Source organism: Cherax quadricarinatus, chromosome 48, assembly GCF_038502225.1.
Source record: "Cherax quadricarinatus isolate ZL_2023a chromosome 48, ASM3850222v1, whole genome shotgun sequence".
In the NCBI taxonomy this organism is placed as follows: Eukaryota; Metazoa; Arthropoda; class Malacostraca; order Decapoda; family Parastacidae; genus Cherax; species Cherax quadricarinatus.
Genome location: NC_091339.1, coordinates 17941779 through 17967471, shown reverse-complemented (window position 1 = coordinate 17967471; position 25693 = coordinate 17941779). Strand labels below are relative to the sequence as shown.

The window sequence follows — 25693 nt, the reverse complement described above, 5'->3', positions numbered from 1 at the left end:
GCTGTCTAGATAAACCTCTAAACAGAATATTTAGAAGCCAAACGTTTTTCCACCAGCATCTCCACTTCCTTTACTCGGCTTCACTACGTAGACGACATATTTATCATCACCCTGAGAGGATTTTATGTCTCTATCCTCCGGCACTAACTTAACCAGGTAAAACTTAATATTCACGTCATACTGTCCCTTATCTTGATGTTTTGTTCTGCAGGTCTGGTAGCGAACTTCCATTCGAAATCCATCAAAAAACCCACCAACCAACATAATCTCCTCCACTACTGTTCGTACCACGACGCCAAAATTAAATGCGGTGTTATAATAAGTTTTTTTTTTTCAAGAGTTCTCCCTATCCTCAGTAATGAATGCCTTGTATTTTATCAGGGATTGCAGACGACTCGCTCACAACTTTCCCAGGTCTGATGCCGCCACCGACAAAAGATACACAGTTCTCTCAAGAACTCAATTGTCAATTATCTTCTCCATCTGCAAACTTAATGCAGAATAGTCACCACCACCTCAGCTACAATCCAAGACATAACTAGGCAAAAGCAATCAACATAACTATCGCAAGAGTATTTAAAATCCCATGCACAAACTGTGACAAAATACATGTAGGGAAGACATCCAGACAACGCCACAGACGCATCTCAGAACACTAATACGCCAGCAGAATAAACAACACGTTTGTGCAATGCACCATAATTCTTACTCATTTGTTAAACTGAATCAGTGCACTTCTTATTGCTAAGTAAGACGACACCCAGAAGAGAAGAATCCTGGAATCTACACTCATCAATATCTCCGACAGTTTCAGCCTAAACAACTCTTTCCATAATTTAGCTGAACCTCTTACCAGAAAATTACTCGAGTGCTGGGCAGTCAACGTGACCTGACTCGGACCTCACTGGCTCGTCTCAACATTTCTTACCATTTATTTATTTGTGACTTAAAGTAGCTCACTATGTGGGTGAAACATCTTCTCTAAAGGATTCCTTATAACTACATTTGTCTCTCTTTACAACGAATGTCGTATATGAGATAAGTGTCATGTGTGGGTGTGCAACATATATAAGGTTCTATTTCAAAGAGAGAGAGAGAGAGAGAGAGAGAGAGAGAGAGAGAGAGAGAGAGAGAGAGAGAGAGAGAGAGAGAGAGAGAGAGAGAGAGAGAGAGAGAGAGACCAAAAGCATTTAGTTATTCACATTTTCAACATTCGCAGATCCAGTTGGAGAAATCGAGAGATGAACTGAGTATACAGAACTTCGCCCTAAAGTCTCGTCTCTCAGACCTCACCACCAAGATTCACGACCCCGCCGCCACCTACCAGATCAACAAAGATTCCATAAGCCTCAAGGAAAGCGCTTTACTCCACAACGGAAAGACTGAACACGGGAAAGTAAAGGGTGTGGATGACCCAGATGTTGTTAAGGTGCTTCGCAAGGCCACTTACAAAGTCACAAACGACACACAAAAGCTACGACAGCTGTGTTCGGAGTTCGACCTCAAGGAAGAGGAATACAAAAAGAGAATATCAGACCTGGAAACAGAGGTGAAGAATCTTCAGAACGAGAGCTCGAAGCAGCACGACAAAGCGATAAGAGAGATGGAGAACCGTCTTGAACTGACGACACAGAAGCTGGAGGCAGCTGAGAGGTACCTCACTAACAAGGAAGAGGAGTACAACATGCTTAAACTAGACATCGACACACTCAACGAGGAGAATAAAAGGCTAAAGGCCAATCTCAACGAAATGATACTAAAGGAAAAGGTGAGTAAAGCTAGTTAATTTATAATTAACTCTTTATCACCTTGTTAATGTTGCTAAGTTCACTGGGAGGCGCTAAACATGTAGGGGTTATTAAGTGCCTGGGGAATGGAAGTCAACAGATATGATCAAAAGAATAGGTAGGTAGCTCTAATTTCCTGGATCAAGAGCCCTTCATTAGCATAAAGAACCCTCTTGAAGATGATGGTAAAAATGATGGATATATGGTATGAAACTGAAGTAAGGTAAAAGAGAAGGTAAGTATTTTATATTATGTCCTCATTCTGAGGTCCTCTTCACCAGACTGAAGAAATATACAGCCCCCATCGTCTGTTTTGTTGCCTCCATACGGGTTTGTTTGTGCCACTGACCAGTTATTATTAAACGCTAGGTGCAGCAAATGTTTTTATCAAGACCAATCTTTCACTTATGAAAGTACAAATAAAACTACAATTACAGAATAAAACAAAAGAATTGTGTCTCACTTGTAACTGGCGGCGGCGGCGGCAGCGGCAGCAGCAGCCGCCGCCGCCTCTGTAGTCTTAACGGTCATTGTTTTACACAATTTCAAAAACTGAGACAAGAAGACATGAGTGACTTTGTAAAGACGTGAAGAAGACGTGTGAACCTCTCTATCTTCATCTCTTCTTCTGTGTAAGAGATGCTCTTCTTCTTTATTATCACCCTTTCAAGATTCACAAATGACCTGCACTTAGGAGACTAAAACTTATGACTAAGTTTCGACCGTCCTGGACCATTAACTAGCAACACAGAGGTAGTGGTCCAAGTTGGACCCAAACATCGTCATAAATTTCAGTCTTCTAAGTGAGGGTTATTTCTGTGTTGTTCCAGTCACGGAATTGTGGCTCATTATCCTTCCCTCAAGATTCCCTGGTAAGCAGTGATTCTTTATGGATCTTACAGCGCATGTGGGATGACATACGATCAGATGTGACAACATATAGATAGATTTTGCCCAGATACAGACACTATACACACTGTGAACAGCTCTCAGCTATTTTGCATGGCTGATTACCTATGATCATTCAAAATACCTAGAACTTAGCTCTTCAAGGTGCCTGATCCTCGAGTTCCTTCCCTACAAGAGAATGCCATAGCGATGAATGTTTGTGTCTGTATAAAGACTCTCTCACAGTCTACAGAGAACGAAAAGCTATATAATAACGTCTTATTTTTATACAGAGAACGAAAAGCTATATAATAGCGTCTTATTTTTATACGAGAACGAAAAGCTATATAATAGCGTCTTATTTTTATACATAGAACAAAAAGCTATATAATAGCGTCTCATTTTTATACGAGAACGAAAAGCTATATAATAACGTCTTATTTTTATACAGAGAACGAAAAGCTATATAATAGCGTCTTATTTTTATACGAGAACGAAAAGCTATATAATAGCGTCTTATTTTTATACAGAGAACAAAAAGCTATATAATAGCGTCTTATTTTCATACAGGTCTCTATGTAATATGATATAATACTTGTGTTTAACAGAGCCTGGTGCAGGAGCACGAGGAGAGGACGACGAGGCAGGCGCTGCTGGAGGAACGCTTCGCCAAACTTATGGATGAGAACAGAGTGTTGGCTGAGGACTTCAACAGAGAGAGAATCCTCAGGAAGAAGTACTATAACCAGGTGATGGATGCTGTGCTCTTAAGTTCTCTCGTTCTCTTGCTTTACAGGGTATATACACCGAGAGGTGTGCATCTCTTGCTCTATATACACCGAGAGGTGTGCATCTCTTTCTGTATATACACCGAAAGGAGTATATCTCTCGCTTTATAGATACCGAGAGTTTGCATTTATCCGCGCTTAATGATCCTAATGTAGTTGATAGACTTTAGACCTGGGAACCACTGTTAGAATGGTACAGTGAGATCATGTGTCTGCTGTATAGTGGGACTCTGGGTCATTTATGTTCCCCCTTTTCAAATGGCATCAGTGTCCGAACCTAGATCTTGAACTGAAAACTTGGAGCGAGCCTTTTATTCTCGGATCATACCTGATCTCCCATTGCGGGTTTAGCACTTCCCCATTAATAATAATAATAATAATAATAATAATAATAATAATAATAATAATAATAATAATAATAATAATAATAATAATAATAATAATAATAATAATTATTATTATTATTATTATTATTATTAATTATTATTATTATTATTAATTATTATTATTATTATAAATAACAATAATTATTATTAAGAAAAAATAATAATTATAATAATAATAATGTGACCTTAATAACAATAACAATTACTAATTCATAAACAACACGTTACTGCATAGAATAGAGAAACACGTCACCTTACATCAGTGAATTCCCTATAACACGTCGCCTGAGATCAGTAGATTTTTCCACGTAGCACCACCAATAACTCTGGGTCTCATCGTGCCCACAGGTAGAGGAGATGAAAGGCAAAATCCGTGTGTTCTGCCGAGTTCGACCCTTGAGCGAGAGCGAGCGTGAGAGGGAGTCCTCAGATGTGGTGGCCACAGCAGAGGACGAGTTCACCCTCTCCCTCAACTCCCAGCGAGGCCTCAAGACCTTCCTCTTCGACCGAGTCTTCCAGCCCCACGAAGACCAGGACATGGTCTTTCAAGACACCAATGTAAGTGTTGCAACAAGAATTTATTTTCTTTGTGTCTTTCAAGCTGTCCTGTTCTTCACTTTGAACAGCTAAGGTGTGGATCCAAACGGATCATTTTCAGTTTTCGCTCATAAACATGGGCTACTTGTGAATTTTTTCAGCCATGGCACTGTGACTTTTATTCTTTTTGTTTCCCTTAAGAACCTGAAATATAAGTGGTTATTCTTGAAGTATTGTCAAGGCCAGATCTTTTCAACCCTGCATCCGGCAAGAGACTACGAAGCTGTGACTTATTTCACACCCGGATACTTTAGCCAGAAAGGCCCTCGCTGCTTTAGGTTCAGTCAGAAGAACGCTTAGCTGGTTCGCGTGTTAAGCAGATGAACACTTTGCTGATAACCATTTTTCGGATGTATGTGTTAACCAGATGACCACTTAGCGGATTCGTATTGTAATCATATGAACACTTAGTAGAATTGTGTCTTAATATATTTAACATGTTAACGTATTCGTATTTGGCTGTGATTACAGTCATAGTTAGCTGATATATCATCAACTATGGTTCTTAAGATCATGAACCTCAAGAGCATCGGTAGGTTTTATACACAAGAGTTAATACTGACGTGTCTTAAACAAGGCTTTATAAATCTATCTTGTTATATCCGTAGCCTCAATAGACGGTACATTATCTCAACTTCTTTTATTTTTTATGAAAGAATGTTTAGTGAATCGGTTTGCGGTTAAATTCGGCATTTTGGTTTGTCAGCTCTCGGATACAGTAAGAATGCCCTGGGGATCCGCCTCTCTGAGTGATTGTTTGGCTGGTTGGTCGCGCCTCGGATAAACAAAGAAAACTCGGCGGATCTGCCTCTTTTAGCGTGACGGACAATACGGTGCTGGACTCAACGATCCTGCAGCTCTACAACATGCAGATCAAGCAGGAAGACAGTGTCTGACAGACACTGCAACTTCTTGGGATCTTAATACTTGGGAATTCTTCGCTTGCCTAATTCTTGGGCACGACCTACTTCAACATTGAACAAATGTTACACCACCTATGACTGCTGCACCTCTCCTGCCAACGGTTTATAAGCTCCTTCTCAGCACGTATGCCGTATTCTATTCAAGATTGATGGACTGACCACATCGACTCAAGGTTGAGGGACTGATTACCTCATTCTCCTCCTGTTCTTCAAGATTCTCCTTTGTATGGACTGATGAAGCCACTGTGTGGCGAAACGTTTCCTCAATAAAGATACCCAAGAGTTGCACATGTGTCTAATTTATCATCACGAAGACAGTGGTTGAAATCTCCCCTGGCGGAACCCCCTGAACCAGTAGCTGCAAAGCAGGAAGACTGGTTGAAGCCTTCCTTAACACAACCTCCTGAACTAATAGCTGTCAAGTAGAAAGACTGGTTGAAGCTTCCCTTTACACAGTCCCCTGAACCAACAGCTGTCAAGTAGAAAGACTGGTTGAAGCTTCCAAGCAGGAAGACTGGTTGAAGCCTCCCTTAACACAACCCCCCTGAACCAATAGCGGAACCACATGAACCAATATTCGCCAACTCATACCGGCTCTCTACACTCATAGTCTTTAGTATAAAGGGTAATGATTCATTTAAGGCACTTTTGTGTGAAATTAAAGCTCACACTTCACTCCTTTTCATTAAACCGGGAGGCCTTACACAATACCAGGTAATTTTCAACCTTCCTTCTCGCTGAGTTGTTTGCTCTGGGTTTGATTTCAAATCCAATTGGCAGTGCCTCCCCCACCCTCGTGTACCTGGCCAGCCGTCCTCAACCTCAGTAAATTAATTTCTCCTCATCTTATGTTCTTTACCCCGTATTAAGATATTCTTCACAAATCTCCGATTTCCTGAATAATGTACCATGGCACAATTAATTTCTATGAGCATTTAGCACTGGTAGCGTGTATGTCTCGCGGACAGTGAACATAGGATCAAGTCGTCTCAGCTCTTCCTCGCGTTGAATGGCCCACATGGTTTATTGCCTCAAATAATTCAGTGATAATGAAGCTTTGTAGCGAAGCTGATGCACCTTTATAAAAGCCCTTAACTAAAAATCTGAAGATAAATGAGGGGACATTGTTGTTGTTGTTTGAGTGTAGTTGGAGCCTGAGTGCAGACAATGTGGGCAATACAAAGACGGAGCAGAAAAAAATCTTTAGTAAGGCAACGCTTCGCTCAAGTAGCGTTCCTCTGAAATAACGTTTCGCCCAAGGAGACTTTTGGCAAACCACTATAAACCGCGTGGTTGGAAGTGTATCAAACATCAGTGTAAAATAAAAGAATAACTCGATGAAGCTCTTCTTGAGCGAAATGTTCTCATAAGAAATACTGAACCGGATTTACTCTATGCGTTTCTGCGTAATCCAGATTTAAAGAGAAATAAATTTTCATCACTCCAGGGAAGTAGAGTGCCTGTACTCTGAAGTAAGGCTGGGGATGTACCAGTTCAGTGGGTCATGTAAACTGTGATTTCTGCGCACTTCTGGCAAGACAGCTATTGAATGAATGACGGTGAATGAGTTTTCCTGTCGGAGTCGCCCTGCCACTGTGGGTGATGGCCGGCAGGTTAAAATATTATTAAATATTGAGTATTACTGTTGAACTCAGGATGGAATGTAACGACATTCCTAGAGGGCTTGTATGTATCAGTCACGGGGTTAAGAAAACCCTTCGTTAATCAAGGAGTTTAACGCAACCGACTAAGAGACCCGGGGAAATCCTGTGAAAAAAATTATATAGTAGCATATCCCCAGCATCGCTGGAGCTTAGCATCTGTGGATTTCCCGTAGTTGAGGAAAGGATAAAATGCGATGACTGAGTGTTACGGTGTTATGCCAAGAGGTGCTACCGCGCGTGTTAACAACACCTGACGTAACACCAGTGTTCGCCTGGTGTAACTCACTGTTAGTGCACCAGTGTGAACAAGGTAAGACTTATTAAGGGAATTCAGGGAAAACCGGTTAGCCAAACTTGAGATCTGCAGGTGGGAAATACATTGAAGATATATATTTTTTCATTTATGTTGATATAAAAAGTAATGATTTTATACCAAAAGAACCTTAAGAAACTTATCTAACCTTGTTATAACAAGCGTAATTCATTTTAGCCTAATCCAACAAAATATATTTTATATAAGTTTACAATAAATTTAATAATAAACACAATAAAATATATTTTTATCGTTAGGTTCAGAATAATTTTTGAGAAATTATTGCATACACAAATTTTCGTTTGCTCTATTTCGCAAGAAGTGCGTTGCTGCTTAAGCCAAAATCGCAAGTTTTACGTATTCGGCACGATATATATATATATATATATATATATATATATATATATATATATATATATATATATATATATATATATATATATATATATATATATATTTTATATAGTGTATATATATATATATATATATATATATATATATATATATATATATATATATATATATATATATATATGTGGCAGATGTTGCAAGTGTATGGTGTAGGAGGTAGGTTACTGAAAGCAGTGAAGAGTTTTTACGAGGATAGTGAGGCTCAAGTTAGAGTATGTAGAAAAGAGGGAAATTTTTTCCCAGTAAAAGTAGGCCTTAGACAAGGATGTGTGATGTCACCATGGTTGTTTAATATATTTATAGATGGGGTTGTAAGAGAAGTAAATGCGAGGGTCTTGGCAAGAGGCGTGGAGTTAAAAGATAAAGAATCACACACAGGGTGGGAGTTGTCACAGCTGCTCTTTGCTGATGACACTGTGCTCTTGGGAGATTCTGAAGAGAAGCTGCAGAGATTGGTGGATGAATTTGGTAGGGTGTGCAAAAGAAGAAAATTAAAGGTGAATACAGGAAAGAGTAAGGTTATGAGGATAACAAAAAGATTAGGTGATGAAAGATTGAATATCAGATTGGAGGGAGAGAGTATGGAGGAGGTGAACGTATTCAGATATTTGGGAGTGGACGTGTCAGCGGATGGGTCTATGAAAGATGAGGTGAATCATAGAATTGATGAGGGAAAAAGAGTGAGTGGTGCACTTAGGAGTCTGTGGAGACAGAGAACTTTGTCCTTGGAGGCAAAGAGGGGAATGTATGAGAGTATAGTTTTACCAACGCTCTTATATGGGTGTGAAGCATGGGTGATGAATGTTGCAGCGAGGAGAAGGCTGGAGGCAGTGGAGATGTCATGTCTGAGGGCAATGTGTGGTGTGAATATAATGCAGAGAATTCGTAGTTTGGAAGTTAGGAGGAGGTGCGGGATTACCAAAACTGTTGTCCAGAGGGCTGAGGAAGGGTTGTTGAGGTGGTTCGGACATGTAGAGAGAATGGAGCGAAACAGAATAACTTCAAGAGTGTATCAGTCTGTAGTGGAAGGAAGGCGGGGTAGGGGTCGGCCTAGGAAGGGTTGGAGGGAGGGGGTAAAGGAGGTTTTGTGTGCGAGGGGCTTGGACTTCCAGCAGGCATGCGTGAGCGTGTTTGATAGGAGTGAATGGAGACAAATGGTTTTTAATACTTGACGTGCTGTTGTAGTGTGAGCAAAGTAACATTTATGAAGGGATTCAGGGAAACCGGCAGGCCGGACTTGAGTCCTGGAGATGGGAAGTACAGTGCCTGCACTCTGAAGGAGGGGTGTTAATGTTGCAGTTTAAAAACTGTAGTGTAAAGCACCCTTCTGGCAAGACAGTGATGGAGTGAATGATGGTGAAAGTTTTTCTTTTTCGGGCCACCCTGCCTTGGTGGGAATCGGCCAGTGTGATAATAAAATAAATAAATATATATATGTCGTGCCGAATAGGCAGAACTTGCCATCTTGGCTTAAATAGCAACGCTCATCTTGCCATATAGGACAAGTGAAAATTTGTTTATGCAATAATTTCGCCAAAATCATTCTGAACCTAACGAAAAAAATATATTTCACTGTGTTTGTTTAGTATTAAATTATTGTAAAAAAATCTAGAATATATATAGTTGGGTTAGGCTAAAATAAATTGTTCTTGTTATAATAAGGTTAGGTAAGTTTTCTAAGATTCTTATGGTGCAAAATTAAAAAATTTTACATTAACTTTAATGAAAAAAATATACCTTTAAACGTATAAGAGAAAATTTTAGAAAGGACTTAATTTTAAATGAGTTCTTGCTAATTGACCAGTTTTACATATTCGGCACGACATATATATATATATATATATATATATTTTTTTTTAATATATATATATATACACTATATAAAAATAGATAAATGAGAGAGAGAGACTCTGAAGAAGTTTGTTAACACACAATAACACTAAGTTAATCCTATTCTTTCGTTTTACGCTGTGGTAGTTTTGCGCACTTGCAGCCAGGCGGTTCATAGCAATCCTCTTTTATTGTGCAGCTATACACGTATAACTATACATATATATTAATACACGTGCATCATACATGCGTATTGATGGCCTGTAACTCTTTTCCAGGCGTTGATCCAGTCTGCACTGGACGGGTTCAACGTGACTATCATGGCGTACGGGCAGACGGGATCTGGCAAGACGTATACCATGCTGGGTACTGAGGGTAACCCGGGTATCGCACCCAGGGCCTTCCAGAGACTCTTCCAGCTGGCTGAGGGCAGTAGAGCCAGACACGAGGTCCACGTGTGCACCTACATGATGGAGCTTTACAACGACAAGCTTATCGACCTGCTCAAGCCCGTCAGTGGCACTGAGGTGAGCAACTCTGAGCTCTGTTGATAAACGTTTGATCCAAGAAAATGATAGCCTTAATTCCATGAATCAAGAGCTCTTCAACAGTATATAAGAGCCTTCTGAAGGCGATGTATTGCTTCCTTATACAGAAACTCCCCTCAAGGAAGGTTCCTTGATGTTGGTGAGGGGCTCTTGATTTAGGGAATTGGATCTGTGCTCCAGTTCCCCGAATTAAGCCTGAATGCCTTCCACATCCCCCCCCCCAGGCGCTGTATAATCCTCCGGGTTTAGCGCTTCCCCCTTGATTATAATAATAATAATAATAATATACAGAAACTGCATCAAAACTGTTTTTCAAAGACAAGATGAAAGATTTAAAATTAATTAAAACTACAAAACAAATAATTTTCTAATTTGTCTAATTAACATTAGACTAACATTAAAAAAATTATTAATTTAAACTATATGTTTTTTCTAAAGCATTATGAAAGGTCTAATTTGCACACAAAATTCTGATAGCCAATGTATAACAACACAAGCAAATCCACGTGGAAAAAAAGATAAAATTGTACTGAATATTCCAGTCTACTGAAGATGGTCTCAGTGTGGGGACGAAATATACTATATACATTATATCTTCTCTTGTATTTGTCTCCCTGCGGAGTCGTTTCGGCGTTTGATCTGAAGAAAATAAAAAGAATGGGAGAAAGATATATTCCATTTTATTTCATAATTCTGTTTCATTAATCTTAGTATTGAGGAAAAACTGCCAAATTTCATTCATATTTTTATTATTTTTAGAAGTATTATTAATTTTTATTTCTTAAAAGGATTTCTGATCTTTATTTCTTAGAACGATTTTTCATTATATTTCTTTGAACAATTTCTCGTCGTATTCCTCAGAATGAGCGACTTGAGATCAAACGAGACAAGAAAGGGAGCGTGCACGTTCAAGGAGCTACGGTACGGAACGTATCGTCTTCCAGTGAGCTCTGCCAAGCGTTTGAGGAAGGTCTGACCAATCGGCACACAGCCTCCACCAAGATGAACGTAGAGAGCTCACGGTCTCATCTGCTGATCGTCATCTGTCTTACCGTCACCTCCAAGCAGACTGGCAATGTTTTGAAAGGAAAGGTAATGATTGGCTTCAACAAGGTGTGAATTTCAGTGTTATGTGGGTACAGAAGGCGTGCTAGCGCATGAATTTGAAGAAAAGTCAACGTTCCGCTCTATGTAGAGCTTTATCAAGTCGAATTGAAGTAGACGAAGCTCTACACAGAGAGAAACAGTGTCGAAAAATGCGCTCGCTTTTTCCGTTGAACCCAGTGTATGCCTCTGTAATCTTTTGACAGCTGGCCACACAGCTAACCCTGATTAACCTAACTTTATCTCTGCCCACACACAGCTGACCTTGGTTGATCTGGCTGGCAGTGAACGGGTCAGCAAGAGCGGCGCCTCGGCTGACCAACTTAAAGAAGCCAACTCCATCAACAAGTCACTCTCAGCCCTGGGTGATGTGATCTACGCTCTCTCCTCTGAGTCCACCTTCATCCCTTACAGGTAAGTCCTCTCAGCACTCTCTCTCTCACCTCCAACTGTTCTCAGAATAATCTAGCCTCCTCCACCTGCGCTGAGCGAGCTGGCAGCAAAATTCCCTTTGTCCTTCAAGAAAGAGTTTGAAGAGAAGAAAAAATATATACGTTCCTCTTGTCCTGACAGACTATGATACATACGTTCATCCTGACTAGGATATATACGTTCATCCTGACTAGGATACATACATTCATCTTGTCATAACAGACTAGGATACATACATTCATCTTGTCATAACAGACTAGGATACATACATTCATCTTGTCATAACAGACTAGGATACATACATTCATCTTGTCATAACAGACTAGGATACATACATTCACCTTGTCATAACAGACTAGGATACATACATTCATCTTGTCATAACAGACTAGGATACATACATTCATCTTGTCATAACAGACTAGGATACATACATTCACCTTGTCATAACAGACTAGGATACATACATTCATCTTGTCATAACAGACTAGGATACATACATTCATCTTGTCATAACAGACTAGGATACATACATTCATCTTGTCATAACAGACTAGGATACATACATTCATCTTGTCATAACAGACTAGGATACATACATTCACCTTGTCATAACAGACTAGGATACATACGTTCCTCTTGTCCTGACAGTCTTGGATACATACGTCCCTCTTGGCTAGGATACATACGTCCCTCTTGACTAGGATACATACGTCCCTCTTGACTAGGATACATACGTCCCTCTTGACTAGGATACATATGTCCCTCTTGACTAGGATACATACGTCCCTCTTGACTAGGATACATACCTCCCTCTTGTACTGACAGTCTTGGATACATACGTTCCTCTTGTCCTGACAGTCTAGGATACATACATTCCTCTTGACTAGGATACATACATTCCTCTTGTCCTGACAGTCTAGGATACATATGTCCCTCTTGACTAGGATACATACGTCCCTCTTGACTAGGATACATACGTCCCTCTTGTCCTGACAGTCTAGGATACATACGTCCCTCTTGTCCTGACAGTCTAGGATACATACTTTCCTCTTGACTAGGATACATACATTCCTCTTGTCCTGACAGTCTAGGATACATACATTCCTCTTATCCTGACAGTCTAGGATACATACGTCCCTCTTGTGAAATAAGACACGTGCAGTTTCAAGGTATTTTAGTGAAACAAAGCTTCACCACGAATGTTTCTTCTTCAGTCTCGACGAAAAGTTTCGTCAGTAAAGTCTGCTAATATTGCCAACGTGTCGTATATCACATTTGTGGTTAATTTCTACCATTTTTACGTACCTTTTACTCTGCCAGGAACAGCAAACTGACGATGATGCTTCAAGACAGTCTGGGAGGTAACGCCAAGACCCTCGTCTTCGTCAACGTCTCCCCCGCTGCTTACAACGCTGATGAAACACTAATATCTCTCATGTAAGTGAAGCCTCTCTCTCTCTCTCTCTCTTGTAAGTGAAGCCTCTCTCTCTCTCTCTCTCTTTCTTGTAAGTGAAGCCACTCTCTTGTAAGTGAATCCTCTCTCTCTTGTAAATGAAGCCTCTCTTTCTTGTAAGTGAAGCCTCTCTCTCTCTCTCTCTCTCTCTCTTGTAAGTGAAGCCTCTCTCTTGTAAGTGAAGCCTCTCTTTCTTGTAAGTGAAGTCTCTCTCTCTCTTGTAAGTGAAGTCTCTCTCTTTTGTAAGTGAAGTGAAGCCTCTCTCCTTGTAAGTGAAGCCTCTCTCTCTCTTTTGTAAGTGAAGTCTCTCTCTCTTGTATGTGAAGACTCTCTCCTGTAAGAGAAGCCTCTCTCTTTCTCTCTCTTGTAAGTGAAGCCTCTCTCTTTTAAGTGAAGTCCCTCATGTAAGTGAAGTTTCTCTCTCATATGTGTTGTCTCTCTCATATAAGTGTAGTCTCTATCTCATATAAGTGTAGTCTCTCTATTCCTCTCAAATGAGTGTAGTCTCTATCTCTGTCTCTTACGATATTTTTTTCGCTAACACTTGACCCCCCTCCCCCCTCCCCCCTCACATACTCCCCACCTAAAAAAAAAACACTGAACATTTAGGAAGTGGGGGGGGGGAGGGGGGTTGAATTACAATGTCAATTATTATTATTATAATCAAGGGGGAAGCGCTAAACCCGGAGGATTATACAGCGCCTGGGGGGGGATGTGGAAGGCATTCAGGCTTAATTCGGGGAACTGGAGCACAGATCCAATTCCCTAAATCAAGAGCCCCTCACCAACATCAAGGAACCTTCCTTGAGGGAATTACAATGTCAAGATTTGAGAATGTTCTAAATGTACTAATTATTCTAAGAGTCTTCAAAACTTACACGATGACAAGACGGGACATCACGAGCACAACTCTGCTCCTGTACCTACAAACATTAAATAGGTAATAACATTACAATGCTCAGATCTCACGAGGTTCTAAATTGACTGAAGCTTCTGTAGTTTATTATAGTTGACTAATGGAACTCTTTAAAATACTGATCTTTCTATCCACTAGAGTGTTTATAATTGCCGGGGTTGAACTTTTTGCAGGTACGCGTCCAGAATCAAACAGATCACCAACAACATCAGCAAAAATTCCGATAACAAGGAAATTACCAGATTAAAATCGGTGAGTGTAAGATAACTTTGAGTAATATAACCGTGTGTGTGTGTGTGTGTGTGTGTGTGTGTGTGTGTGTGTGTGTGTGTGTGTGTACTCACCTATTTGTGGTTGCAGAGTTCGATTCATAGCTCCTGGCCCCGCCTCTTCACTGACTGCTACTACGTCCCCTCTCTCCCTGCTCCATGAGCTTAATCAAACCTCGTCTTAAAACTATGTATGGTTCCTGGCTCCACTACGTCACTTTCTAGGCTATTCCATGGCCTGACTACTCTATGACTGAAGAAATACTTCCTAACATCTCTTTGACTCATCTGAGTCTTCAACTTCCAATTGTGACCTCTTGTTTCTGTGTCCCATCTCTGGAACATCCTGTCTTTGTCCACCTTGTCTATTCCGCGCAGTATTTTATATGTCGTTATCATGTCTCCTCTGATCCTCCTGTCCTCGAGTGTCGTCAGGCCAATTTCGCTCAACCTTTCTTCGCAGGACAATTCCTTTAGCTCTGGGACTAATCTTGTTGCAAACCTTTGCACTTTCTCTAATTTCTTGACGTGCTTGACTAGGTGTGGATTCCAAACTGGTGCTGCATACTCTAGTATGGGCCTGACGTACACGGTGTAGAGAGTCTTGAACGATTCCTTACTGAGGTATCGGAACGCTATCCTTAGGTTTGCCAGACGCCCGTACGCTGCAGCAGTTATCTGATTGATGTGCGCCTCAGGAGATGTGCTCGGTATTATATTTACTCCAAGATCTTTTTCCTTGAGTGAGGTTTGCAGTCTTAGGCTACCTAGACAATACTGTGTCCCCGATCTTCATGACTTTGCATTTGGCGGGGTTAAATTCAAGGAGCCAGTTGCTGGACCAGGCTTGTAGCCTGTCCAGTTCTCTTTGTAGTCCTCTCACCTAATTGTACTCACCTAATTGTGGTTGCAGGGGTCGAGACTCAGCTCCTGGCCCCGCCTCTTCACTGATCGCTACTAGGTCCTCTCCCTCTCTGCTTCCTGAGCTTTGTCATACCTCTTCTTAAAACTATGTATGGTTCTTGCCTCCACTACTTCACTTGCTAGGCTATTCCATTTCCTGACGACTCTATGACTGAAGAAATACTTCCTAACGTCCCTGTGACTCGTCTGAGTCTTCAGCTTCCAGTTGTGACCCCTTGTCCCTGTGTCCCCTCTCTGGAACATCCTATCTCTGTCCACCTTGTCTATTCCCCGCAGTATCTTGTATGTCGTTATCATGTATCCCCTGACCCTTCCGTCCTCCAGTGTCGTCAGTCCGATTTCCCTCAACCTTCCCTCGTATGACATTCCCCTGAGCTCTGGGACTAGCCTTGTTGCAAACCTTTGTACTTTCTCTAACTTCTTGACGTGCTTGACCAGGTGTGGGTTCCAGACTGGTGCTGCATACTTCAGTATGGGCCTAACATACACAGTGTACAGTGTCTTGAACGATTCCTTATTAAGGTATCGGAACGCTATTCTCAGGTTTGCCAGGCGCCCGTATGCTGCAGCGGTTATTTGGTTGATGAGTGCCTCCGGTGATGTGCTCGGTGTTATGGTCACCCCAAGGTCTTTCTCCCTGAGTGAGGTCTGTAGTCTTTGTCCACCTAGCCTATACTCTGTCTGCGGTCTTCTTTGCCCCTCCCCAATCTTCATGACTTTGCATTTGGCAGGGTTGAATTCGAGAAGCCAGTTTCTGGACCACATGTCGAGCCTCTGTGTGTGTGTGTATGTGTGTGTGTGTGTGTGTGTATGTGTGTGTGTGTGTGTGTGTGTGTGTGTGTGTGTGTGTGTGTGTGTGTGTGTGTGTGTGTGTGTGTGTGTGTGTGTGTGTGTGTGTGTGTGTGTGTGTGTGTGTGTGTGTGTGTGAGAGTGCGTGTGTGTGTGAGAGTGCGTGTGTGTGTGTGTGTGCGCGAGCGCGTACGAGCGCAGGCGCCGCGCTAGAGATACTACAACGGAAGACACAGGTGCAAATAAATCTTTTATTGCGAAAAAGTTTCGCTCTGTGTAGAGCTTTATCAAATCGCCAGCTTGATAAAAAGTTGTAAGCAGGACGAGACTATGTGACAGTGACACTTGTTGTACACCTGTGCCTTCTTCTTCATACCTTTCTTCATTTCATTTCTTCCTTAAATTTCTTCTAGTGGAAACAACAATACTTAGCAGAACCCACTAGATACCGGAGTTCGATCTCCCTGTATTAGAGATGCTCTCTCTCTCTCTCTCTCTCTCTCTCTCTCTCTCTCTCTCTCTCTCTCTCTCTCTCCCTTTCTCTCCCTCTCTCTCACTTTTTTTTTTTACACAAGGTTTGACAAGGTTAAGGATCCCTAGCTTTATTGACAGCTATTTACAGGTTAAGGATTCCTAACTTTATTGGCAAGCTAAGAGCTGTTACCTACATCAGATCATTTGAAAGCATTTTTATTGTTATGAGACATACAAGTAGGGAACAGGATGAAGTTGGAGCCATCTGTGGGCCAGCATTTTCATTTGATCAACTGACTTTATCTCGTTGACATCATTATGCTGTACGAATGTGTTCCATACTCGAGTCATCCTGGGTATGTATGATCTCAGATGGAGTGATGTTCTGGAGAAGGGTACAGCCAGAGTGAAGTTGCTGCTTTCTGCCCGTCTTGTGGCATAAAAGCTTGTTTCACGCTGTCCTCGAAGTGGATCCAAGTGTGGTACTTTGACAGTATTGGCCTTGTACATAACAGTAAAGCCACCCTCATCCCACCTATGTTGAAGGCTCTGCTGAAATGACAGATCTATCCAGGATGGGTCCAGGCGAGAGATGAGACGTCTTGCTCTGTTCTCTACTCTGTCAAACAGTCGCAGATGAGAGGGGGGGGGGCAGGCAAACCAAGAAAGTGGAGCATACTCAAGGTGTGAGCGTACTTGTGGCTCGTACAGAATCTTGCAACCCATACTGTTAAGCAGATGTGAGATACGGCGAAGTGCTGTAAGCTTCCTGGCTGCCTTGTTTGCAAGATTTACATGTTTCTTCATGGTTAATTTGGAGTCAATTTTCACCCCAAGGATATCAACTTCTTCTCCAGGTGCCAACACCCTCCCATTCATCCTTACTACTGCACCAGCATTACCATCATGGTGCCTAGAGACGATCATCATTTGCGTTTTCTCAGGTGCAAATGTTACTTGCCATCTATTTCCCCAAGCTGATATAGCTCTCAGCTGGTGATTGATGTAGTTTAGAGCAGCTGGTATTTCTTCTCTTGGATGAGTGAATGTCAGTGTTCAGTCGTCTGCATATGCATGTGATTCCATAACAATGGTCCCAGCATGCTTCCTTGTGGAACACTTGCCCCAATACGATTTCTTGCTGATTCCGTTCCATTGAGAACTACCCTTAGAGATCTACCATGAAGGTAATCACTGAGGAGACATAGCGGAGTGCTTGAAGTTTTGCTAAGAGGCCCTGGTGCCACACCCGGTCGAAAGCACCAGCAATGTCCAGTGCTACCACACAGCTCTCTCTCTCTCTCTGTATCTCTCTCTCTCTTTCTCTGCACAACAAAAGAATCAAAAACAAATAAATCACTAACAAAAAAAGCTAATAACAGCAAATCACAAAACTAATCGAACAACAAACGACAGACAACAACAGAGTGTAACAACAACAGCAGTAAACTAAATTGACCAATTTACTTCACGTAACTCTTCCTCCTGGCGATGCAAAAAACAAAACTGTGTTAACTCGCCCAACATTTTTTTTTTTTTTGGGGGGGGGAGGGCGAGGTTAATCTGTATCATCCTGGTTACTGCAGTCGACCTTAGCTAATATGAGAGACTTTATGAGCTGCAGTTCTGCAGAAGCAATTTAAAACTGTGAAGCGATGTCCTCGTGTCAATGCAATAACGCCAAGTTTTTGAGAGGCAAGTCATTTCTCTCGCGTTTATTGCTTTTGAAGACAGTATGGAGCACAAACACACAATGCAATCACGTATCGAAGTGCTCTCAGCTGTAAATGTTCACTAGATATTATGAAAAAAAAACAACATATAACTGTATTTATAAATACAACAAGATTATTAACCATAATCACCTGCTATATACTCACTTGATCCCCAACTGAATATATAGAATATAGAATTACGTAGTTCCGGAGATGATTGAACATTTTCTTTACTTTTATGTATGTGTAGGAACGTTTTTTATTTTTATTTAAAAAGAAAATACATTGAGAATGAGATAAAAAAAAGATTGTATCACAAAACGTAAATATTAACACTGCATCCACGACTGTGGACTGTGTGCCCAGGATGCTGCAGACATTTCCTCTCTGGATGATCCAAACACACACACACACACACACACACACACACACACACAAATATATACACAAGACTAGTCCCGGAGCTAAGGGGTATGTCCTACGAGGAGAGGTTAAGGGAAATCGACCTGACGACAATGGAAGACAGGATAGGGGGATATGATAACGACATATAAAATACCGAGAATAATCGACAAGGTGGACAGAGACAGGATGCTCCAGAGATGGGACACAGCAACAAGGGGTCACAGTTGGAAGTTGAAAACTCAGATGAATCACACGGATGTTACGAAGTATTTCTTCAGTCACAGAGTTGTCAGGAAGTGGAATAGTCTGGGAAGTGATGTAGTCGAGGCAGGAGCCATACATAGTTTTAAGAAGAGGTATGATAAAGCTCATGGAGCAGGAAGAGTTACCTAGTAGCGACTAGTGAAGAGGCGGGGCCAAGAGCTGTGACTCGACCCCTGCAACCACAACTACGTGAGTACAACTAGGCGAGTACACACACACATACATACACACACATCAATCAAATAATTGCTGCAGCATATGGGCGCCTAGCAAACCTCAGAACAGCATTCCGACATCTTAATAAGGAATCGTTCAGGACCCTGTACACCGTGTACGTTAGGCCCATATTGGAGTATGCGGCACCAGTTTGGAACCCACACCTAGCCAAGCACGTAAAGAAACTAGAGAAAGTGCAAAGGTTTGCAACAAGACTAGTCCCAGAGCTAAGAGGTATGTCCTACGAGGAGAGGTTAAGGGAAATCAACCTGACGACACTGGAGGACAGGAGAGATAGGGGGGACATGATAATGACATACAAAATACTGAGAGGAATTGACAAGGTGGACAAAGACAGGATGTTCCAGAGACTGGACACAGTAACAAGGGGACACAGTTGGAAGCTGAAGACACAGATGAATCACAGGGATGTTAGGAAGTATTTCTTCAGCCACAGAGTAGTCAGTAAGTGGAATAGTTTGGGAAGCGATGTAGTGGAGGCAGGATCCATACATAGCTTTAAGCAGAGGAATGATAAAGCTCACGGTTCAGGGAGAGTGACTTAGTAGCGATCAGTGAAGAGGCGGGGCCAGGAGCTCGGACTCGACCCCCGCAACCTCAACTAGGTGAGTACAACTAGGTGAGTACACACACACACACACACACACACACACACACACACACACACACACACACACACACATACACACACGCTTATGTAGTCAGACATCATCTGGAACTTCCTCTCCGGGACATATCATGATCCAACTCTCCAAAACCGGGTAATAATTGCTGTTGTTATTGCGTTCGTCGACCTTCAAGTGGGTTGTCTCGAGGCTCGTGAAGGATTCTTGATCAACGTAATTGGAGCAAGCCTCCCTTTCCTTGTATCAAACCTGATTTCTTCCTGTGCTCCATTTGTTGCATCAACCCTGCGGGTGTAGCACTTTGTGATTATAGGAATCTAAAAATATTTACTCTGATTAGGGGAAACATACTGATATATGTCAATGTTATGTGATCCGTTCATTGATGCTGTTGATGCTATGACGGGGGGCTGTTGATGCTATACGGGGCTGTTGGTTCCATGACGGGGCTGTTGATGCTATGACGGGGCTGTTGATGCTATGACGGGGCTGTTGATGCTATGACGGGGCTGTTGATGCTATGACGGGGCTGTTGATGCTATGACGGGGCTATTGGTTCTATAACAGGGTTGTTGGTTCTATGACGGGGGTGTTGGTTCTATGACGGGGGTGTTGGTTCTATGACGGGGGTGTTGGTGCTATTTCAAGTGATGGCTGTGCTGTTACAGTCAGTAATGTCAACAAAGACAGATACAGTGTGAAGCGACCTCCGGTTTACCCGATGGACTCAGTGGACTGATCCTACTGGTGCGTATCTTACTGCCTGACATGCGTATTGTAGTACACATGCCAGGTACTGAGATGACGTGTGTGTGTGTGTGTGTGTGTGTGTGTGTGTGTGTGTGTGTGTGTGTGTGTGTGTGTGTGTGTGTGTGTGTGTGTGTGTGTGTGTGTGTGCTTAATCGTTAAAACTAACGAAAATAAGAAAAAAATAAAGAATTTTTTTTTGTCAATATTCAAATCCTTGTAATTAAGGTTGTGCAAAATATGTTTATAATAATAATAATAATAATAATAATAATAATAATAATAATAATAATAATAATAATAATAATACTAGCAATAATTACAATAATAATCATAGCATTAGTATATAATTATAGACGTATGGAAGAAACTACTAACAATAAAGTTCTATTTTTTTAGATCATTTGCAAGCTGAAGAAAGGAGAAGCAGAGGAAGAGACGTTGTGAAAGAGGGTGAACCTCCGCCCCTGGAAGAAGCAAGCAAGCTAGCACAAGCAAGAGGAAGCAACACAAGCCACAAGAAGTAAGCAGCAAGTTGCAGCAACACAAGCAAGAGGAAGCAACACAAGCCACAAGAAGTAAGCAGCAAGTTGCAGCAACACAAGCAAGAGGAAGCAACACAAGCCACAAGAAGTAAGCAGCAAGTTGCAGCAACACAAGCAAGAGGAAGCAACACAAGCCACAAGAAGTAAGCAGCAAGTTGCAGCAACACAAGCAAGAGGAAGCAACACAAGCCACAAGAAGTAAGCAGCAAGTTGCAGCAACACAAGCAAGAGGAAGCAACACAAGCCACAAGTAAGCAGCAAGTTGCAGCAACACAAGCAAGAGGAAGCAACACAAGCCACAAGAAGTAAGCAGCAAGTTGCAGCAACACAAGCAAGAGGAAGCAACACAAGCCACAAGTATGCAGCAAGTTGCAGCAACACAAGCAAGAGGAAGCAACACAAGCCACAAGAAGTAAGCAGCAAGTTGCAGCAACACAAGCAAGAGGAAGCAACACAAGCCACAAGAAGTAAGCAGCAAGTTGCAGCAACACAAGCAAGAGGAAGCAACACAAGCCACAAGAAGTAAGCAGCAAGTTGCAGCAACACAAGCAAGAGGAAGCAACACAAGCCACAAGAAGTAAGCAGCAAGTTGCAGCAACACAAGCAAGAGGAAGCAACACAAGCCACAAGTAAGCAGCAAGTTGCAGCAACACAAGCAAGAGGAAGCAACACAAGCCACAAGAAGTAAGCAGCAAGTTGCAGCAACACAAGCAAGAGGAAGCAACACAAGCCACAAGAAGTAAGCAGCAAGTTGCAGCAACACAAGCAAGAGGAAGCAACACAAGCCACAAGAAGTAAGCAGCAAGTTGCAGCAACACAAGCAAGAGGAAGCAACACAAGCCACAAGAAGTAAGCAGCAAGTTGCAGCAACACAAGCTAGAGGAAGCAACACAAGCCACAAGAAGTAAGCAGCAAGTTGCAGCAACACAAGCAAGAGGAAGCAACACAAGCCACAAGAAGTAAGCAGCAAGTTGCAGCAACACAAGCAAGAGGAAGCAACACAAGCCACAAGAAGTAAGCAGCAAGTTGCAGCAACACAAGCAAGAGGAAGCTACACAAATCACAGTTATCAGCTGGCGAGTCAGTGTGACAGTAGATGGGTTGAGAGACGCAACCAGTCGACAGATGGATGAAGTGACACATAAAACGGAGAGAGCCTCTGTTATAAAATATCGGTGACATAAAGCTTTGTTACACTATGATAAGACTTCCTGATTGAAACGCTATTGAAATATTACTCTCATATGTCGTTTATTCGCTTCTCTGTTGATATCTGTGTTGAACACAACCTCTGCGTATATGGAGCCAGAGGACTGAAGCACTGAAGGAGAATGTGGCTCGTCTCTCTGGTTCTTGAACCAGGGGAATCCTGCTCGGGTCCTCCTAGTTCATGGAGAGGTATGCTATAGTCCTGTACAAAAGATGCTATCTGCTCTGGCTGTTGCGATCAATGGTAGCTATCTTCCGCCACTGCTGTTGCTCCTCTCTCTAGTCACGAGGGCTGGGGAAAAGTGCTGCTGTCTTTTTGTTCCCTGGAAGGAGTAAGTTCTCCTTATCACTGGAAGGAACCAAGCTCTGAAAACTGGAAGAAGCCAAGATCTGATCACTGGAAGGTACCAAGATCTGATTACCGGAAGGTACCAAGATCTGACCACTGGAAGAAGTCAAGATTTGGCCACTGGAAGGAACCAAGATCTGACAATGGAAGGTACCAAGATTTGACCACTGGAAGGTACCAAAATCTGACCACTGGAAGAAGCCAAGATCTGACAACTGGAAGGAACCAAGATCAGATCACTGGAAGAAGCCAAGATCTGACCACTGGAAGCAAGCAAGATCAGATCGCTGCAAGGAGCCAAGTTTTTCAAGAGTCTGGTTGATCTCACTTAGTTTTTCGGAGTATTCACAACCCTGGTCTCAAACTACTCCCAATGCACAGGTTCAATGTGTGAAACCGGTGAAAATAAATAAAAATGCACGTGAAAGACAAAATATTCATTAATAATGTTGAGAAAACGAGAATTTTTCTCCTCATGAGACTAGAAACAAAAGCGAAGAAAAAAAAAATCACACGAGTTGAGTGATTTTTGTTTAATTTGGTTATTATGGAAGAATAACCAAGTCAGCAATAATAATTAGTAAACTAGACAAACTCTTTGTTCATAACAGTTCTATTGTTTTTTGAATATTTTTAGTCTAGTCTTTGGGCAGGAAATTTTTGTACAATAGTCAATATAATTATGTACTTAAGACCTGCAAAGGGTTTGTTCAGGAGAAGATCAAGTTACAAGAATGTCCGAGTATTTCTCAAACAAGATTTTTTATGCGAGCACAACTGCCTGTCTTAAACAAGATTGTTGGATAACACAGCATATATAACTAATACTGTCCCTTCAAGGACGGTGCCTTGATGCTGCTGAAGTCTGCTCCTGATCCATGGTATTGGAGATACCTTTCCCTTACTCGGTTCAAATCTAATTACCCCAGGCGCTGTATGACCCACGAGGTTATAGAGCTTCCCCATAAGTATAGTAATATCACGTTGTAGTGGTTAGTACCCTCATCACGTGTGGTATTACCAAGCATCGAGGATGACACGAAAACACAACTGTGGTTAGAGGGAAGGAGAAAATCTAGGCCTCTTCCTAAACCCCCTCCAAATGCGGACTGGTATCCTACAGCAAAACCATCACAGTGCAAGTAACCTCCGTTAATTTGATAATAAAAGAGAGTGTGCATTGAAATTGATTGGAGAATTGAAGAGAAATGTACTTGTGAGGGTCAATCACAGTCTGGCAGTTATCCCACCGCCAGGGATACAAGTCATTAATTCCTCTGTCACGATAGTTTAACATCGATCTCAGCCGCTGCAACAAACTTTCTTCAAGTTCTGAACAAACTTTAATTACTTTGTCTTCTTGGCGGAGTCAATAAGTTTTAATGCCTCGCAACGTGGGTTTGAATATTATTTATAGGTCATAGTGGCTCCATCAAATTTTGCTGGAACTGTGTCGCCAAATCAAAACCGGAATGAAAAACTATGATTTTTAAATATATTTTTTTTTCAAAGAGCCTTTATGAAGCAGAATGAACGATGTATAACATTATGTTGGTGTGAGGTGTCTTCACTATATTGATTTTTATTACTGAGTTCGACACAGCGCAGACATTTTTCTAAGGTCTATTTTTAAACGTCATTATTTCCCCAGACGCACGCACACACACACACATACACACACACAGTGGAGGCAGGTAGTGAAGGCAAGATTCATACATAGCTTTAAGAAGTGGTATGATAAAGCTCATGGAGCAGGGAAAGTGACCTAGTAGCGACCAGTGAAGAGAGGGCCAGGAGTTGTGACTCGACCCCTGCAACCACATTTAGGTGAGTATACACACACACATACACACACACACACACACACACACACACACACACACACACACACACACACACACACACACACACACACACACACACACACACACACACACATATATATATATATATATATATATATATATATGTATGTATATGTACATATATATATATATATATATATATATATATATAGATAGATATATATATATATATATTTAAATTAATTTTTTCAACATTTTTATTTGGTATATGATGCATAAGTCAGACACCTCAAATGCTCCTGTCAGGAGTCGAACCTTTCCCAGAACATGAGTACAATAATCTTGTTAAACGATAACCGAACAGTATTTCTTCTGGTTGGAACAACCTTATAAGTTGGATCTCGATGAAATAATTATGAGGATGGCCTGTATGTTATTAGGAAACAGGTTGAAATCAACTGGCTGAATACGTTTAGGTATTCAGTCTCTCTAGCAATTAAAAGATGGAGGATGAAGCCTTCATTTTTTTTTTTTTTGCCTAGAATGATCCACAGGAGTTTACAGCTTCACATTAATACAGTATTTATCAAGAAGCAGGTAAAAATGATTGGAAATGCTGCTCCACTACTCGGCTAAAATAACGTGGCGGCGGAGGGTATGACACTGGACTTGGCATTTCATTAGTTGCAGTTAATAATTTTTATTCATTTATATTTATTTTATAAGCAGAGCAATTTTCTCATACATATAAGAAAAATAAAAGATCAACTAATCCTGCACAATAATTCCTGTAAGATAGACTTAGCAGTGTGTTGTGCCTATGTAGCACGTGTAAATATGTCGTAGAGGTCAGAGTGTGTGTTGTTCCTGGACAGCTTCCATTTGGGGATCTCTTGTACAAAATCTGTGATTTAGGAAGAAACTTCGTATATATATATATATTTTGAAATGTTTGCTGGTAGTGTTGTTACTGGAAATGAATGGTAGGTGATACCGACAAGAAGAGGGAAAAGACACTTATGTACAAGTTCTTAAGTGTCTTTTTCCTCAGTATTGTTAGTCTTTTGTCAGTAACTCCTGTAACATTATGTTTAGTAGGATGTGATGCGTACCACGTTATTTGGAATAAAAAAATATTAAAAATTATGTATCTTCATTCCATGCTTCACTTGCATCTCAATGCTAATAAGTCTTCTAGGGGAATAAGTAATAGGAAAAACTAATGAGGTAGGTCGCACTTGATTACGTGTCAGTATCTTACTATATCTTACTACGACGTAGTGTGTCTCGGT

At 41.4% G+C, this 25693-nt stretch overlaps 1 protein-coding gene across 5 annotated transcripts in view; it reads left to right on the top strand.

Moving 5' to 3' along the window:
* The window catches only part of LOC138854073 (uncharacterized), a 188571-nt gene extending 167297 nt beyond the window's left edge, over window positions 1-21274 (top strand). For 4 of the 5 annotated variants that reach the window (XM_070094924.1, XM_070094929.1, XM_070094927.1 and 1 more), the window contains 9 exons: window positions 1220-1768; window positions 3284-3424; window positions 4198-4407; window positions 9866-10114; window positions 10997-11227; window positions 11499-11653; window positions 12995-13111; window positions 14217-14295; window positions 20893-21273. In XM_070094924.1, the coding sequence (XP_069951025.1) occupies window positions 1220-1768; window positions 3284-3424; window positions 4198-4407; window positions 9866-10114; window positions 10997-11227; window positions 11499-11653; window positions 12995-13111; window positions 14217-14295; window positions 20893-20940 (1779 nt within the window). In that variant the 3' untranslated portion in view covers window positions 20941-21273. Of the gene's footprint in view, window positions 1-1219; window positions 1769-3283; window positions 3425-4197; window positions 4408-9865; window positions 10115-10996; window positions 11228-11498; window positions 11654-12994; window positions 13112-14216; window positions 14296-20892 lie in introns of all 5 variants that reach the window. The other variant, XM_070094926.1, reaches the window with a different exon arrangement.
* The last annotated feature ends 4419 nt before the right edge of the window (window positions 21275-25693 follow it).